Source organism: Apostichopus japonicus, chromosome 23, assembly GCF_037975245.1.
Source record: "Apostichopus japonicus isolate 1M-3 chromosome 23, ASM3797524v1, whole genome shotgun sequence".
In the NCBI taxonomy this organism is placed as follows: domain Eukaryota; kingdom Metazoa; phylum Echinodermata; class Holothuroidea; order Aspidochirotida; family Stichopodidae; genus Apostichopus; species Apostichopus japonicus.
The window spans coordinates 5,355,941-5,375,061 of record NC_092583.1 but is presented as its reverse complement, the minus strand read 5'-3'; the positions used below and the strand labels follow the sequence as shown (position 1 = coordinate 5,375,061).

Below are 19,121 nucleotides of genomic sequence, written 5' to 3'. Positions count from 1 at the left end.
CGTGTGACAATTAGCAATTGCTTTGCAATTAAGTAAGTCAGGACAAGGCTACAAACATCATACAAAGAAGAGGGCAATCCATGGAGTTGCAGATCTCACCTCTTCATGGCAAAATTACTCTTGGCATTCATATGCCGTTTGTGCACACAATTAGTTAGAATTTGAATGGACTTACAGTGTAGGAGGAGCTCGCAACACATTTTTTCTTAAAATTTAGGCCAAATTAACCTCAATTGACCTTTGACCCTTAACACCTCAATCTGTTCAACTTTAGAATTCGGGTCATTATTATTTACATATCGTATTGTATGATGAATTTCCCCTACATGTTGACAAGCAGAAACTGGTTAAAACCCAATTTTTAGGTTTCTTGATCTTTGACATCTAACATAAAGTCATAAATCATGCAGGCACGAAATTACATGGTCGGACGACAGAATTATGTGGGTCAGACACTTACCAACCAAGTTTAAAGTTTGAATTTGATCGCAATTACGTTTACGTGGAGTGACTTGCAATCTTTCATCTCCAAAGGTAACTAGTCCCGCCTACAACCAATGACGTACTTATGTACCACAGTATATTTTTTGTTGTTGTAAAAATTGTGTTATGAACACAAAAGAACATCTACGCTAGGTACACTTTGTATATCCGTAATTGTTGCGTACCCATTAGCCTACTTCAGTCAATTTGTTTGGGCTTTTGGTCATCTCAGTTGGACGGACAAGGCATTTAAGCAATTCAGTGAAACTAAGTTACAATTAATTGTGATAAAAAAGGATAAGAAACAGGTATCGTTTTCGTTATTTCGGTAAAACCCTAGGCCTTGATGTCCGAAGTGAGCGTTAGAGACTTATTCGTGCTTACACTTTACACTTACAGGGAGATTAGAGAACGAACGAAAATGTATTTTGAACAGTTGATACAGTGTAGGCGAACAGTTAAAATAGACCTCCCGTAGGCTTAGGCCCTAGCCGAGGCCAAGTGTTACTACTAGTAATTAGTAGTATAATCTTAGCCTGACAAATGTAAATTATGACAAGCTACAGCTTCATGAAGGATGTAACATAGAAATATTTAAGAGAAGCCACGCTTCCTTTTTCGGTCAATATTTCAGATGATTGGGAAGAAATATAGCCTACTTATCGTTTAGCACGATAACAAGCAAAGGTGATGCCAAGCCTAACGTTAGCAGCTGAATGATGTTATGCCTAGACTACCCTATCATAACATTAACAATAAAGTACAATTAATCAGGAGCTGATGAATGAAAACAGGCCAAGTTAGGCCTAATGGCTGCAGCGCGGTTAAAATTTTAGATGATGCATGCAAACCGTAAAGCTTCTAACATTTGATGGAATAATTCTGCATAGTTACTTAGGCTAAGTCTATAGCCTAGGCCTAAGCTATACTAATTACTATTTACCCTATACTACTTTGTACTAAGATAGGAATAGAGTAGCTGAGCCCCAAATTAAGGTTGTAGAATGCATTTTTTGCTTTCTGAGCTGATGTCTTATATCATTAGTTTTGAGCATCTGTCAAATGTATGTCCCCAGAATAGATCTGGATAAGCAATGTTCATATAGGCTATAGCCTACTGCTGCACCACCAGCTGGGCCTATCCTTTCACAAAACCATCACTGTGGCTGCACATGTTTGCAGATATAGCTAGGCTATATCTGGTTAACAGTTCTGAAATATGCCTAGGCCTACTTCCTTTATGTAGACTACATGCTTTCAGCAGCAAACTGCACTTTGTCAAGCTGCCAGATGAATAAGAAAATGGGTCATGTTGTTAGACATTCATCCAGATAAATAGCAAGGGCACTTTGATGTGTTGGTCAGACTATTGCTGACAAAATAGCGACCTTTGGCACATAAGTCTTCGTGGTCAGTATGGATTGTTCAGGAAATATTTTATCTGATAACTCATAGTAGAATGCTATGTAAGATGCTTGAAATTACTGCACACATAAAAATTATGCATAAATCTATTGGTTCTTCCTCATATGAACTTTAATATTTCATTCATTTTCTAGGGGTGCGTTTATGAAAGAGGAGGAATGTGTTATAACCCTGTAGCTAACACTGAAGACTTATCACGTAATGATGTACAAAATATGTGCCGTTTTCATTGCCATTTAGTTCTGTCCGGAATTTACGTCATCAAAAGCGTTATTATTGGTTTCTACAAAACTAAACCATCAATCACCTCATAAATAGCAGTAAAATTACTTCTAGAACAGGTATTACGTCGTGCATGTTATCCGACTTGAGATTGAGCTGCGCTGATCAGTTTACTGGAAAACATGGTTCTGGAACAGAAAATACTACGGGATCAAGATACTTATTTTTTCTTATGATCGTTTCTATTGCTGATGTTCGACGTTCGTTACTCTTGATGAAAAGAAAGGCAGAGACAAGTGAGAAAGTGATATTGACAAGTAGGCTTCACATTGGTATACATGTGTATACCGTTGCCTAGGTGCATTGACGCGGTAACCAACCTTGGCCTACTATTATTTCGTGGAACTAGGCCCTCTCTGTGCCCTAGTATAAATCATGGCGGTAAGATTTATACATTTCTGCCTACCTATTTTGCTGGCATTCATTGCAATAACTAAGGCCATTTATATGCCTAATCTGTCATTGGAGCTGGAATTAGAGTCACCAACTAAAGGATCCAGAGGGGGAACTTCGTTTTCCATCTATGCCTTGTCTAACCTTATCAAAGAAAGATGTGATGCGTCTCTGAATCGCCGTCATAAACGAGCGTTAGCAGCTAGCTCCAGACGGCACCAGGAGCGTCCACTCAAATTTTATAAACTTGCTTTTATCTACCTATTGCTGATGGCAGGGGATATCCACACAAATCCAGGCCCAAACTACAAGTTCCCCTGCGGGCTGTGCAGTAAACCAGTCCGAATCAACCAACGTGGTATCCAGTGTGACAACTGCAATATATGGTACCATATTAAGTGTACTGATGTATCTGTTGCCACTTACGACCGACTTTCCGGAACTGACGAGGATTGGTTGTGTAATCAGTGCCAAGTGCCATTCCAGTTTGCAGATTCCTTCTTTGACTCAGATCAGTCATTATCTGACACTAGCCTGGACTCTGCTTCCACAGATACAGCTACTAGCACCAACATTACCAACGGTAATCCCTTCGATATAGACCTACCAAGGGGACTCAAAATCTGCCATTTGAACATTCAGGGAATCCGCTCATCTTATGATACACTGAAACTGAGTATGGCTAGTAAGCCATTTGATGTCATCACACTATCAGAGACTAACCTGAATGATAGTGTACCGGATGAAAGCATAACCCTACCTGGCTTCACCTGTGAACGGAAAGATGGTACCACCTCCAAATCTCATGGTATAGCGACATTCATCTCCAACACTTTGGTGGGACGTAGACGTCTGGACCTTGAGGTAGACCACCTCGATTGTCTATGGACTGAAATTATTTTACCGAAGACCAGACCAATTTTGATTGGCTCGGTGTATCGGTCTCCCAACTCAGATTTTGTTTACCTGAATGACATATTGAACAATATATCAAATGCATTGGATTGTAATTATGAAACTTTGATTTTAGGTGATTTCAATTTAGATCTTCTTCCCACTTGCAAGAAAGGTCTTACTAAGGATATGCATGATTATACACGTCGGAATGAACTCAGTCAAATGATTTCCGAGCCCACCCGTGTGACTCTTCACTCACGAACCCTCTTAGATCACATTTATGTGAACCGTAAAAATTATGTCACTCAGTCAGGAGTGATACCCACTGGTCTGAGTGATCATAGGCTGATTTATGCTGTTAGAAGGGCTAACAAACCCAAACATATTCCCAGAAAGATCACTACTAGATCTTTCAAACGGTTCCATCAGGAAGCTTTTATTGATGATATCTCCAAAATCCCATTTTCCTGTATTGAAGGTCTGGATGATATTGACCTCATGTGGTATACTTGGAAAACTCTCTTTAATGAAGTGTCTGATGCCCATGTACCTCTGAAAACTGTGACTGTTAAAGGTGAGCACACTCCCTGGGTCACTGATGAGTTCATCTCGATGACCTGGGAGAGGGATCACCTGAAGAAGGTCGCTGAGAAACATGGTTCACTGGACATTTGGGCCAGGTACAAAAAATGTAGAAACAAACTCAATAATCTGGCTTCCCAACTAAAATGTGAGTACTTCAAAACCAAAATTGAGGACACTAAAAATGACTCCTCTAAATTATGGTCTACCCTTAAAGAAGCAATGCATAGTAGCAAACACCATAACATTGCTAGCATAGTTGATAATGGTATTGTTGTTAATGACAAGTGTGAAATTGCTAATGTCTTCAACAATTTTTTCGCTAACATTGGAAGTGAGCTAGCTAGTAAATTCGATTCTAGACCCCACACTCCTTCCACAAATGATACTTTATGTAATTTCCGGTTCCAGACAGTTAGCATTGACTCGATTGAGAAGCAATTAAAGGGCCTGTCTGCCGGGAAAGCCACTGGCCTTGACAACATAAGTGCTCGTTTGTTGAGGCTATCTGCCTCCCACATTGCTCCTTCTCTTACTTATATTATCAACTTCTCACTCTCTCATGGGGTTTTCCCTTCTGACTGGAAGACTGCCAAGGTCTCACCAGTTTTCAAAGATGGGACACGCAGTCAGGTCGACAATTATAGACCTATTTCAGTTCTGCCAGTTGTGTCAAAAATCTTGGAAAGAGTTGTTCATGATCAACTGTATCAGTATCTAACTAGTAACAAGATCCTTAACAAATGGCAATCAGGCTTCAGACCTGGTTACTCCACTACTACGGCTCTCAGCTATGTGGTTGATGATATTTTGTCAAACATGGACGGTGCCTGTGGAAGAAAGAACTACACTGGCATCTTGTTCCTTGACTTTAAAAAAGCTTTTGATACAGTTGATCATGACATCTTGCTTGACAAACTTCGGTCATATGGAGTTGTTGACTCTGCATTGGATTGGTTCGGCTCTTATCTTGCGGGCAGATACCAAATTGTTCAGATTGAGAACCAGTATTCAGATATGATGGGAATTGCATTTGGCGTTCCACAGGGATCTATCATTGGGCCATTACTATTCTCTATATACATAAATGATCTTCCATCTGCCACAAGTGAAAGCCAGGCAATTTTATATGCAGATGACACAGCTGTTATTTATAGCTCTGAGAAAATATGTGAAATACAGCAGGTTCTCTCTACAGATCTTATTCTGATTGGCAAGTGGCTGGTCAAAAACAAATTGACTTTGAATGTAAAAAAGACCAAAAGTATGCTTTTTGGCACACCAACCATGATGAAGAGAGCTGACCCTCTCATTCTCCATTATGACTCACATGATATAGAACAGGTTCATGTTTTTAGGTACCTTGGGGTGCTTTTGGACAGTACCTTAACTTTCAAAGACCATTTATCTATGATTTGCAAGAAAATATCCTGCCGTCTTGGGATACTTGGGAGGGTTAAGAAGTATCTTCAACACAAATACAGGATTATGGTGTACAATAGTTTGATAAGCCCCCACTTTGATTATGCTAGTTGTACCTGGTCTAACACCTGTGCCAAGTATAAAAAATGTCTGGTATCTCTGCAAGGAAGAGCTGGTCGGATTATTCTAGATCTTCCTAGGACTGCACCTACAGCTGATGTTCTCTCAGCTCTATCCTGGATCCCTATAGAGCAAAGATGGAATTATCACCGTCAGGTTTTTATGCATAAAATCCACATAGCAGCTGCTCCTGACTATCTCTGTGACAAGTATGCCCATGTCTCCTCGAGTGAATCTGCCACAAGAGCCTCTACCTCTGGTGGTTTCTGCCTTTCACATTCCAACACTATTTGGGGGAGACGTCGTCAAACTTGCCATGGGGTTAATCAATGGAATGCACTGCTTTGGCATATTCGTATGTGCAATAACACTGATACCTTTAAAAATAAACTAAAATGTGCAATTAGAAATGGCCTGGCTTTCTGGAATCTTTGAAATCGAATTAGATTTTTATTTTTATATATATATTTTTTTTATTTATTTATTTATTTATTTATTTTTTATATTTTTATATCTATATTCTGTATTTATTTATGTGTTCTGTTTGTTATATTTTGTATGTTTTATATGTGCAGGGATCCTGGGGAGAACACTGGTTTACCAGTGACAGGACCCCTGGTTACGAATAAAGTTAATAAATAAAAATTCTACTATGATAAAAAAGTGCCAACCATGCATCAGATTGGTACATACAGAAAATGACAAAACCTTTAGATGTATGACCTTAACCATTCCAATGCATGTAGCATAAATTAACTACCTATCCACTGTACTTTGCTGAAGAACATCTGCTCCACAGCCTGCTACATTTCACAATAACGATGAATAAATAATATTTTTTTAGAAAAATTAGCCTACATGTGCTATTTCCAAATTCCAGATTTTACTCTTTACTGTGGAAATCTGAACTTACATAAGCATTGTGGCATGTTTTAACCTGTCCATTTTTTTCTTTTTAATTCATCTTTTATTATTTTTAATACCTACAGATATTTACATGTTTCTACAATTTTCTTCATAACCTCTGGAAAACTGACTTGATATTTCAGATTTCCAATGTCTGCTGATACATCTATGAGATATGGTGCTTCCAGACTAGAAATACCATCAGGGTTTGGAAATATCTTGTGGTTGATTTCCCAAGAAGCTATGAGGGCAAATCCAGATAACTTGTTGCAGTTCATTTCTGGTTTCCTTGATGACTTAGTGAATATCAGAGAAAGTAAGATCTGTATTTATAAACTAAACTACATGGTTAAACAGGTAAAACTTTAATGGGATGAGAAAGTTCAGGCTTTGCTTACAGTCAATATTTACTTCTTCAGCTAATGGTAAATATATGTCAGCTATTATTTCTGAGTTGCACACTTTGATCTTTAAACACAGATGCTGTCCCAGTTATAAGTTATTAAGTCAAACATTGCACATGTATTCCAAAGCATAAAATCTGTGGCTTAAAACATATTATTTTTATGTCATGATATTACTCAGCTGGTGTCATTTAGCAAAATGCCATGCAAAATACAAAACTGCTACACAAATGCTAAGATGTAAAGCTGTTTGAACCCAGAATTTCTGATTGTATAAAACTTAGAAGGCTCAAAATTGGTATGCAAAGTATAACCGCTTTAATAGCCCAAATGATTATTCCTTCTACAGTATAACTGCAGCGATTAAGAACAAGGAAATGGTACAGTATTCAATTTTAAGTAGTTCCAATTACATAATAAAAATTGTTTTCATTTAGTGTTTCGTCATCCTTTTTCAACACAGCATTTTTTATTGTAGAGAATCGAGCAAAAGTTGGTTAGTCAGGGCATTTCAATAAAAAAAATTCCTTTTGTGACTAGCATGATAACACATTCATATGAAAGCCAAATGTTGAGACATGTATGATGTAACCATTTAGTGGATTGATACTATGTGTTTTGTGTTTATGCTACAGAAACAGGCTTGGATCCTGTGGTAAAGAATGGGGTACTTGCACAAGTTGAGACAGAGTATGCACAGCTCAGAGAACAGAGATCATCTGAAATATCAAGCCAAAAGAGTTAGGCTATCAAAGGAAACCTTAGCTCAGGTTGGTATAACTTGCAAAGAAATTTTCAGAAAAGAAGTTTGATTTACATCTTTTCAAATATTATCTGCTGCATATGATGTAACAAGGACAAGTTTAGTAATTGGAATCAAAGGAGAGAAGTGGTCGATGAAACAAGCTCAAAGATAGGCAAACACAATGGTTAATTCAGTTTAGCTAAGATGATCATCAAAGAGTCTATTAATGGATGAATAAAATCAAATGGAGGTCACAGAAGGTAATTGTAAAAGGTTCTTTATTGGGTTTTGCAATGATACAGATAAAAATGAAATCAAGCAGCAATGGCTTATGAGTTGCATGTTAACAACAATGTATATTCTGTAACTTCAGTTTCCATTCAAATACAGTACATTGAAGGGAAATAATAGAGGTCTTTGACATTAAAAAGGGAATATGGTTATTTTTGCTGAATAAAAAACAGCCTGTACCATGGCTATGCTGAATCAGTTGTTTGCCTAAATTATGTCTCACCTAATATTATTTGATTAATGTTATTACAGATGTCTTCAAGAGACCCACAACCTGATTTAGACAACAGCAAAGGAATACTGAAGATAATGCTAACATTTGTAGCCACAAGTATGTTGAACACTAAACCGCAGATGCTGGTTGTAAAACTGTGAATAAAGATACTATTGATATGTTGAATGGGTCACTGTGGTTTTTAAATTAAATTAAGTAACCTTGTTGGTTTTGTTAAGTGTGTCAATATTCAAATGGTTTTCCTGGTGAATTTTGATCCAGATAAAAGTTATTTTGGCACAGATATTTGTGTTTACTTTTCTTTTTTGTTCAGAAAATATGGCTTGTTTGCAACAATTAATGAACGATCACTATCATCGCACAGTTCATGAGAGTGTCAGAGTAAACTTTGTACTACCTCTTTATAAATGGACTAAATATTGTCAAACTCAATGCGGATGCTCAATCTCATATAGAGACCCTTCAATAATCTGAACTGACCAAACTATGTTCCCCCCAAAAATAATCATAGCATTGGAGAATTCACAGATAAATTGTAGCTAATTTGTAATTTGGAGTTCTCATGTTTAAAAGGTTTTCAGACTTTGATACAGTCTGTCAACCTCATGTGACATTTGACCTCTACCAATTTCAATTACATTCTTACATTCACCAATCTGGATCTACCTACCAAGTACGACATTGATTCAACCTGTGTTGGTTGAGATTTTGTGTTTACAAGATGTTTGTGAAGATTTCCTGTTTAAACCCAAGCCACCTATAAATCTTAATGAGGTAACATTGTTGTTGCAAAGAACATGTACTTTACTATGTACATCACCATACCAACTATAAACTAAATCGCACACATACAGTTGAAGAGATATTGACATTTTAAGAATTTCTGTTAAGTCCTGCCCACTCATTAATATTCAAGATATGGAACCAAAAACAATAGGGCACATCTACTCATCTACCTACCAAGTATGACATTGATTCAACCTGTGCATGTTGAGATGTTGTGTTCACAAGCCATTTGCTATGAATTCCCATTAAGCCCCACCCATGCATGAAAATTAATAAGGTAAAAGCTCTTGTTGAAAGGAACATGTACTTTATATGTGGTTACATCAAAATACCAGTATAAACGAAATCGGACATATCGTTGCAGAGATATTGAGTTTAACACTTTTATGGTGCAGCCCCAACTCACTTATTAATATTTATGAGATAGGAACCAAAACCAATAGGGCACATCTACTCATAATACTGTAGGTAATCTATCTACCAAGTATGACATTGATTCAACTTGTGTTTGTTGAGATATCCTGTTACAAGTCATTTGACAATTTCCAATTTAGCCCCACCCACTTATTAGTAATAAATGAGGTAAAAATGGTTATTGAAAAGAACGTGTACTGACTACTGTATCTACATTACCATACCAAGAATGAACTTAATCGGACATACAGTTGAAGATATTGCCCTTAGAAGAATTTTCTGTTAAGGCCTGCCCACTGTAGTAGATTTCGAGCCACTTATACAGTGCCCTTAAATATGGATATGACATTTTCCTTCCTTAAATTAACTGTCATAGCAATGTCATAGATGTTACAGTTGGAAACTTTTAATACAGGCTCCCGGTATATTTAGGAGAAGAGTCAACATAGAGAAGCAATTCATGTACCATGTGATAAGATAGTCATGGTAACCTTGATTCATAAGCATGAGTGTTTGAAAGTGGAGTGATTGGAAATATTTATAAACTCATTTGGTGTTTGTCATATGTGCTGAGAGCTGAAAAACAAAGATGCTTTATCATCAAAACCATCAAATCGTTGACTAGATGAACACAGCATAGCTACCTTAAGGAGGTGTACCATTGAGAGTGTAACCAAAGATTAAAGGCAGGTTTCCTTCTTAGATTTGTGGTCATTTACTGATCATGGAAACTTAATGATTGGGTAGAGGAGAATCATTGTAAACAGTGACTGAACTCAAAGGTTTGGTATGTCTCTGAGTAACTATTGCTGATGATGCCTGATGACATAGTCTTGTACCAGAGCACTGAAATAAAAGGTAATCAAATAAGCCATGATAGAGTAGAAAGATGAGAACAAACAATTATATATTAATTGGCGGATATGGTACATTCCATTGCCACAAATCAATGTATTTTACATGACAGAGGGCTGTGTTACTGCATCACAGACCACGGTGACAAAGAAGTTACTAACGCATGCAGAGAACGTGGCATATACAGATAATAAGCCTACAAAATTAACACTAAACAGTACAGAAGATTAAACTACATGAAAATATGTGGGCAGTTTGGTGATGAAATAATGGCTTTTAGATCACAGATTGCTGCATAGAAAGCAACACAATATGTTACCTCAAAATTTAAACAAGGATACCATCTCCTCAGAGCATTGTGACATTTTGACAAACGCAAGTAGCATCTTCCAAATGTTGATGAGGGTACTATATCAATCTATCACTGACATCCTAGCATTTTTGTATTACAAATGAGACAATTTCGCTAAACTTTTCATAGCCTTAGATGTCACAGGCTAATATAGAGAGGAGATGATTGTGTGCAGCAGTTGTCACATGAATATGAGTAGAATCGTGTCCATACTGTACATCCATCATGTGTATGTTGTCATCAGAAACACATTATGATAGCACCACCATCCTGACCATTCACCTACATACTGGTTAAATTCATGATTGTGGTCACAGGGATTACATTGATTTTGACTTTAGAAATTATACAAGCTGGAGAACCCATCCCTTGTCAGACACCCACCGATCTATTCATTGGTGTAAGATCTGGACTGGCCACCTAACCGTGTGGTACATAATTGCTAAAAATAATCATATTTTAAATGGAGCTTCAATAATAAAAGTACTATTTTTTTTCAAGTACTGACAGTTGCTATCAGCAGTTGGAATGACCAGAGTAAATTTAATGTACATGAACATTCTTAGCTAGACTAAGATTGGAAGAAGCAAAAAAAGAAAAGAAAATGAGCCTCATATCTACAAAATGCTGTCATAAAAAGTACCTAATCACTTTATAGTATGATATTTGGCAGTTTACATACTGTCATTAAATTTTTTGTTGACATTTACAGAACCTACTGGTAGTTTTTAAAAGCATGATCAGTAATTGCTATATAAACTCTACTCTGTGATAAAGGGTATGGTAGCAATCCCTTTGTCATAGAGTTTCTGTACAGATCTCTCTGGTCATATTGTATATTAAACCAGACAGCAAAGAAGGTGGATGAGAAGTGAGAACTAAAGTAGATAATAACATTGATTTACCTTTACGATGTTGAAATGCCAACATTCTGCCACCACAGCTACAGTAGAATGCACGATATTGCCACACCTGTTAATTTATAGCTACAACAATGTCAATATACTCCTCACAACATCACAATTATATCTAAATGGATTGTTTGAAGTGCATTTCAAACTTATCAACAGCATGTTTACTTCAAAAATGTTGCAAATCTAACACATGCTGGAGCCTTGCAAGCTGACATTAAATGTACATTCCTGACAAATAGTTGCTCAAAATGACAACACCTTTTTGAATGCCAGTCCTGCTTCTAAATTGCTAACTTTCAGTTAACACTGCACAACTCCCATAATTGCAAGGTATGTACCATACACAGAACTGAATAAATATGTATGATAATTCTTGGGTGGGGTAGGGGTGGAGATTGAAAAAATTGTCCATTTGATGTGATTGAGCGTATTTGAAGCAGACGAAGCCAAATGATTTATGGACTACAGTAATCATTCTAGGAACAACCTTTTCTTTCACAATGCACAAAGCTTGTCTACTTTTAGGCATTTTGTGTAACGCTTATATCTTACCAGACAGACTTTAGAGAAAGAAGAAATAAAAGCATATTAACTACACTCTGAGTCGCTGCTACCTATAACAAAAAAGCTGAATTGCTTAATGCAGCTTAACTGATAACTACAGTAGTTACATATCAATACTCACAAGGAATGTTCTGTGCAATACAAACTTTGTTCAGGTGGAAAGGCTCTGAAGGTGTAAGACTTTAAAGAATTTCACCTCTGCTGATCTTTGAACTGCACACTAAAAATAAAAGGGCCACTCCTACTCAATAGAAGTTGTCATAAACTAATTTACCATGCTTGAGGCCTACTCTATAAAGTGATGGTTGGTTAAAGAGAGCGTTCAAACACTTTCAGAAAACCTATGTTGTGAAACTTACTCCATATTTTTCATTCTATAAAATGCTCAAGATGACCTTTGACCTATTTTTCTGTACAGTTTGCTGTGCCCCTTGACCAATAGTTGCTGACTACCTGAGCAGGTCTGTTTGACAGATGCAGGCTTAAATCATTCTTCTTGTTAGTCACTAAAATACTTCGTCTTCATATTCCAGTGCTCTTTCTTTTACTAAACTACCAATTGTTTCATGTTATCAACTAGACAATAACCATGACCCTGTATGACCTTTAACCTACTTTTTGTGCAAACATTAATGGAATTCCTGCATTTGAACTGTTGTTGAGAGACACATAGACACTTTGCTATGGCAAAAGCATCATTTGCTATGCCAATTGAGCTAACAATTCCATCACAAATTGTTGATCCATGTCACAAACTCCCATCGAGCTTCTTTCAAAATATTATTACAGAAACATTACTTGGTCTGGTATTAAACAATGATAAATTGCTACATTTCTGATTTGGCTAAAATAAAAAATAAACACAACATAGTTTATTTGACGTAACATGGAATCCCTGCTTACAAGTGCTACATTAGAATAAGTTCCTTATTCAACTAAGCTGACCATTTGCAATAGTTGAACTGTACAATTTTATTTACATTTTTGGAACCTTCATAACAACTCTAAACAGAACAATATTCACTGTCCACAGCTTTTCTGCCAAACCTAAGTTTGCAAAAACTTCACAATATTCTGGCACCTCATATGAATGAGGAAAATCTTTTACATTTGATACAAAAAAGCATGATATTAATACTTCTCTGTTTGCAAAAAGCAAATAGAACTGCTATCTTTATCCTTATCATTACTTATACCAGGTGAACCTACTCTCCCAATAAATAGAAATGGCTCTTTCTGATGATTGCTGGTTCAGTTAACCTCCTTTCAGTGCTCAAACTAATAATCTATTACACATGAATCAGTCAAGACTTGAACACTAGGGCTAAATTACCAATTGATCACAAACAACTACTTATTTTATGAACTGTTCGAATTTCTTGACTTTGCCAAAACTTCCCTACAGTAGGCATGGATAAACCCATGCTACTGAAATGCTGCAAAAATTGGTCTTTTTGAGAGTTTAATATACATAATTCATAAGCTACTTTAGATAAACTAGAACAAAGTTTAAGGGGAGACCATCTTAAATCTCTTACTTGAAAATATTTCATACATAATTACACAACACAATCCTACTGAAATTAAACATTTCAAGAAAAATAAAAAATCCCTTCGCAACGTTTACGGCAAGAAAATCAGAAAAGATGGCAGCTTAAGTTGATTGTTTTCACAAGGCTAATTAAGACACTGCTTTGAAATACTTAACACTTTTTTCTCTTTGATAAGCCACAGGAAATCACATATTTGACTGAGTTTTATACTTTTCAACACACCTGACCAAGGCTAACTGGACACATCGCACTGGAACAATTAATTGCTACACCTATCTGACATTTGCTTGGACTATTGGGCATATAACACCATTGTAATATTAAACTATCCCACAAGAACATCTATGAAGCTACCTCTACCTTTATTACCACTATATACAGAAATAAGAATCATTTCAACTTTTTCAATTCTTTTATGACTTCAAACTGCTTAGTTCAGTGGTTCAACATTTGTGCCTCCTTATCTTTGACAATGAAGACACTAAACATTGCAATATCGAAACACTTAAAACAGAAACTTGTTTGAAAGCTACCACCAACCACCAGGTGATCTCAGCTCATTATAGCAAGTATGCACATTATGTACAGTATCTACGGCTCAAACGACATTTACCAGATTTGATTGACGTAACTACTCTGCTGACATCAATCTTCTACTACTAACAGTTGGCTTAGCCTGTCCGCTAATGGTTTACAATATTTTCTGTAGCCTTTTGAAGTAAAGTGAAGGAAATCACAGAAGTCTGACCTATCTAATGAGCCATCTGCTTGAATAAATTCAATTTTCGGATCAAAATACTCTGCTTTGGGGATGGTTGGTATCGCTTCAGCTAACAGCTGGTTGATTTTTTTCATCTTGGCTCGCAATGGGTTGTCATTCTTGCCTCTGGGTGGAATGGCCTGTCAGGGAAAAACACACACAAGACAGTGGCAAGATGTGATCATCTCTTTTATGAGTAAGTCAGTGAGACAACAGCCAATACCCAGGCACTGGGATCTAAACTATTATCAGGTTTCAATGCTCAGTGAAGTCATCAGGAGAACAACTTTACAGTAAAACAACTGAGTACATTACTGTTGTTGAATGATCAACTATGCTATTTAGCCAGCATTAAAATCTCTGACAATCTCGGGCAACAACATACTTGCAAAACAATTACCTTTGACAATGAAAATCAAATCTATTAAAGCTAAGGCATTGTCCTTTGTGTAGTCCTTGCAGCCTTTTTCCTTTTGGGACTGCCATTTTGCTTTATGAATGTACTCAGCCTAGATATAAACAGATCTTTATGACAAGCAACATGTATCAACTTAATGAAGAAATTTGTCTTTCTGCCAAATGAAAATGAGAAGAACTTACTAGTACTAATAAATGTGCCGTTGGCTGCTTTGATCGAATGTACAATGAAATAGCTTGGATTCCTTTAGCTACTGCCTCAGCGGTGTGCGCATGGTTGTTGGTACCAATGAGTAAGACCACTACCTGGTGTGGGGAAAACGGTGAAATATGTATGCAAAAGACCACCGGTAGAACAACATTCCAAGATGATAAGTGTTGGCTATACATAGAAAAAAGAAACCCTTTATTTATCTACAAAGGTAACTTCTATGCAGTAGGGCAAATCAGCAAAAACATTGGTCAAATGAAATGTTAAATCTTTATATTAAACACCTGAAAATATAAGTTCCTGAGGTATGAGTAGTACAATCGGTCAATGAAAATGATCAAAGGGAATGAAATCCCACTAAATCTTTCACAATGCTGAATTTTCTACTCGATAGGATTGTTGCACACTCTTATTGGTTGATTTACACAACCAGTATATTTATCCAAGCTTTTTTACCTTTAGAATTGTCATGCTAAAAAGCTATTCAGACTTTTCACTATGTTGACCTCAAAAAGTTATTTTGCCACCACAAATTTCAATTAGTGTTATTACACTCACCAAGGACAATCTACATACAAAGTACGAAGTTCAACCATGCTGTGCTTTAGGAGTTATAGTGCTTCCTAGGTTCTCATATTTTGAGCAGGCACTGTTGACCTCAAATGTCCTCTGACCGCCATAAGTTTTGGCAAAATGGTAACATTTTGCCTTTGGCAAGGAATCAAAACTGGAATTGTATCTTTTCATACCTAAACCGTTTACTTCATCCATACTGATACATGTTTTCTCAGTCATCATAGATCAACAATTATCCACATGGTCAACTACAACATGTCAACATTTTCGGCAACCCTCCACTTTGAACACCAGTGGTAATAGGCACATCCAATATTTCCTTTTGAAGTTATTGTAGTTAAAGCTTTTCACAATTTGACATATGTTGACCTTAAATGACCTATTTCATTGGAGTTTTTTGCCTTACCAGGTGGCTCAACATATAAAGTATGAACTTCATCCATGCTTTATTATGCATGCAAGTTTTCAAAATTTATCAGTTTCAGACTTTGACCGCTGTTGACCTCAAATGACCTTTATCTTCAGCAAATTCAATAGGGCTCTAAGTGCTCAATAGGATGCATGCCAAATATGAAGTTCATACACTATGGATCTACTTTTCCAGTGTGTTTTACATGCGAAGGCATCATACATGTACACAAGTAAACAAGCCATCACAGTCACCTTTTTCCTCTGGCAAGGAATCAAAAATGGTATTGTATGTTTTCATGCATAAACCATGTTTACTTCATCCATATATTCACAAACGTTTTCACAGTGATCAATTATCCCCACAGTCAACTGCAGTTTGTCAACAGTTTTGAAAGTAACCAGTTAGAAGTAACCATGATATACAGTTATCAATTGAACAACTTTAGCTCAAAGTTGTAATTGAACAGATCGGAAGAGCAAAAAGTAAAACATGCCACTGTACCTTTGGTTTGATATCCTCAATCTCTCCATTTTCAAGCCTCCAGAGCACATTCTGTGTGGTATCACTTCCTATGCCAAAGTTAAGGCAATGAAGAGGTTCGAAAAGCTCTGACCAAACAATACTCTGCTGCAATCGTGCGATCAAGGAATCACCAATAAATAGAACATCTGGTTCCTTATTCTTTGAATCTTTCACAAATTGCTCATGCTGAAATTAGATTACAATAAAATGTACACACTAAATGTAACATATTGCAGTTTTCTACAACTTCATTCTAACAGTAGATCTCATGTTTTTACATATTTACGGGTTGTTATGATATGTTTTTCTTTATCAGGGAGGGGTGAAGATTGATATCAATCTTCGCCCCTCCCTGATAAAAACTTTAACCTAACTTTTTATGCAAACATTAATGAAACCCCTGCCTTTGATTGATTTTTTTTTTCAATCATTGACTAAAAGGGTCATTCCATATCAAATCATCAGATTTTGCAGTATGTTGTGGTCCAATGAATGACACAATAAATTTGGTACTTTTAAGAAGAGGTCGAACCACAGCCATCCGTGAGTTGACACGGAATGACCCAAAATTTACATGGTCATGATTGTGTTATTATTTAGCATATGCTACTACACAATAGTACCAACAAAGATGGTAGAGTTATGGGGTATTATGACCACCCTTAGGCCTAACTGGTCTGGCTAACAATATTGGGAGAAGCAGTCACATCAACAAAGGCTATGCTACAGTAGGCCTAGGTCTAAGTACATCCAACATCATATCACCACAACAAATGCCATACAAGCCTATCAGCTAGGCCTACATTAGCATGCCATTTTATGTATGAAAGCCCAGATACATTGTGTTATTGATTGCGATTTTATTTTATGCTAACTCAAGTTTTCATGAATTCCATGTAACATTATTATTATAACAGTTCAGTTGGTTACTGAGTTGGGCCAACCCAAAGTTGAAATATATGCTAGCCTAGCCTAGCCTACAGTATTATGTAGCCCTGTTGACGCTAAACAAGTCTAGTCTATGCAATGACAAAAAAATGTTTACAAGATCCATCCATCTTCTGTCTCCTTGAACATCCACGACTTCAGCCGCGACATCAGCTCCTTCTGAACTCATGTTCGACGGAGACTAACCTAGAGGGTGAGACAACCAGTTTAATTCTTTAAAACTTGAACGTTATCTAGGCCTATTTTCTCTGACATTTAACTGAACTGTTTGTCCTATGGCAGCAGATGTTTAATAGTGGCCTCATTGAAGGTAGCAGCCACTAAGAGCAGACACTAAAAGCCATGACACACAGTACTGCCGCCGTGTGTGTGTGTGTTATAACGACACTGCGGTCGAGTGTGTTGTTCAATTTAGTGCATAAATAAGAAAGGTATTGTTTTTTGTTTTCGTTTTATCTAAATCGATTAATTTGAGATATGGACCTAGTTGAGATGTCCGGTTAGCACCGCATTTAGTACCACGTCTCAACTACGTCGAAAATTCAAATTAATCGATTTAAAAAATATTTTTTGGGGATCATTCATTACGTCGGGGTTAAAACTTTTGTTACCGATAGTAGAGATATGCCACGTGAAAGAGGAACCTTTCTACTTTAATGTGGTGCTAACCAGTGGCGGAGCTAGGGGTATTGGTCAGAGGGGGCGAGAATTGTCTGTAGGGGCGCTTTTGACACTATCTAAGCGGAGAGCCACCACAGGTTGGCGCGGAGCGTACAGATTTTTTTTGAGTAAAGAGGGGGGGGGGGGGGCTAAAGGCATTATGATTTTTGTATCATCTCAACTCATCTGATATGTATTACCATATTTCATAGATTGTTTTTTTCTCATCAATTGAGAAATTGCAGACATGAGATCCATATTTTCAGGCTAGGTACATGCAGCTTAGAATACTCGGGAAGTGCCGTTTCCGGCCATCTGGGGGGGGGGGGGGGTTTGCAGAGCCAAAAATGTTATGGTACGCTCCGCGCCAACCGATAGTGGCGCTCCGCTTAGATAGTCTTACGTTCCGAGGCGCGGCTGGACCAGTCAGACCCCCCCCCCCCCCTGTCACAAATCCTGCATCCGCCCCTGCTTTTGGTAAAGAAATCGGTTTTGTTACCGATAGTAGAGATATACAACGTGAAAGAAAAATCTTTCTACTTTAATGTGGTGCAAGCCGGACATCTCAACTAGGTCGATAACTCAACTAAATCGATTTTGAAATAATAATTCTTTTAGATCGTAACATGCACATTACGGCGCGTTTCATATTTGCATCCCCTTCCCATACTAGGATCGAACGGTTTGTAGCCATCGGTATTCAATAAATCAGAGTACTACTGACTGTTTTTTTCACACCACGTCATTGTACCAAACGTGACTGTTGCATATTCTCATAAATTAATTGTTTAGACATTGGGGGGGGGGGGGGAGGGGTAAACGTTTGGTTTAAAAATTGCCGCAATTTACGCCTTTCTCCACAAGTTTGGGCAGGATCACAAGTTTAAGTTGACTATGGATGCAGAATTCGAATATATAATATATATATATATATATATATATATATATATATATATATATATATATATATATATATATATATATATAATATG

The 19,121-nt window shown here is 37.0% G+C and overlaps 1 protein-coding gene and 1 long non-coding RNA gene across 2 annotated transcripts; one reads left to right on the top strand and one right to left on the bottom strand.

The window, feature by feature from the left end:
• Window positions 1–640: 640 nt before the first annotated feature.
• Window positions 641–8,468, top strand: LOC139964969 (uncharacterized). Its single transcript, XR_011792134.1, has 4 exons — window positions 641–791; window positions 6,654–6,826; window positions 7,550–7,684; window positions 8,203–8,468. It is a non-coding gene; the product is annotated as an uncharacterized lncRNA (long non-coding RNA).
• Window positions 8,469–10,295: 1,827 nt separating this feature from the next.
• On the bottom strand, window positions 10,296–17,775 carry LOC139964968 (platelet-activating factor acetylhydrolase IB subunit alpha2-like). The gene is made up of 4 exons (XM_071967086.1): window positions 17,567–17,775; window positions 16,501–16,707; window positions 14,984–15,106; window positions 10,296–14,523 (listed from the first exon to the last, which is right to left on the bottom strand). Exons 1-4 carry the CDS (start codon window positions 17,636–17,638, stop codon window positions 14,269–14,271), a joined length of 657 nt encoding a protein of 218 aa, XP_071823187.1. The 5' UTR covers window positions 17,639–17,775; the 3' UTR covers window positions 10,296–14,268.
• Window positions 17,776–19,121: the final 1,346 nt, after the last annotated feature.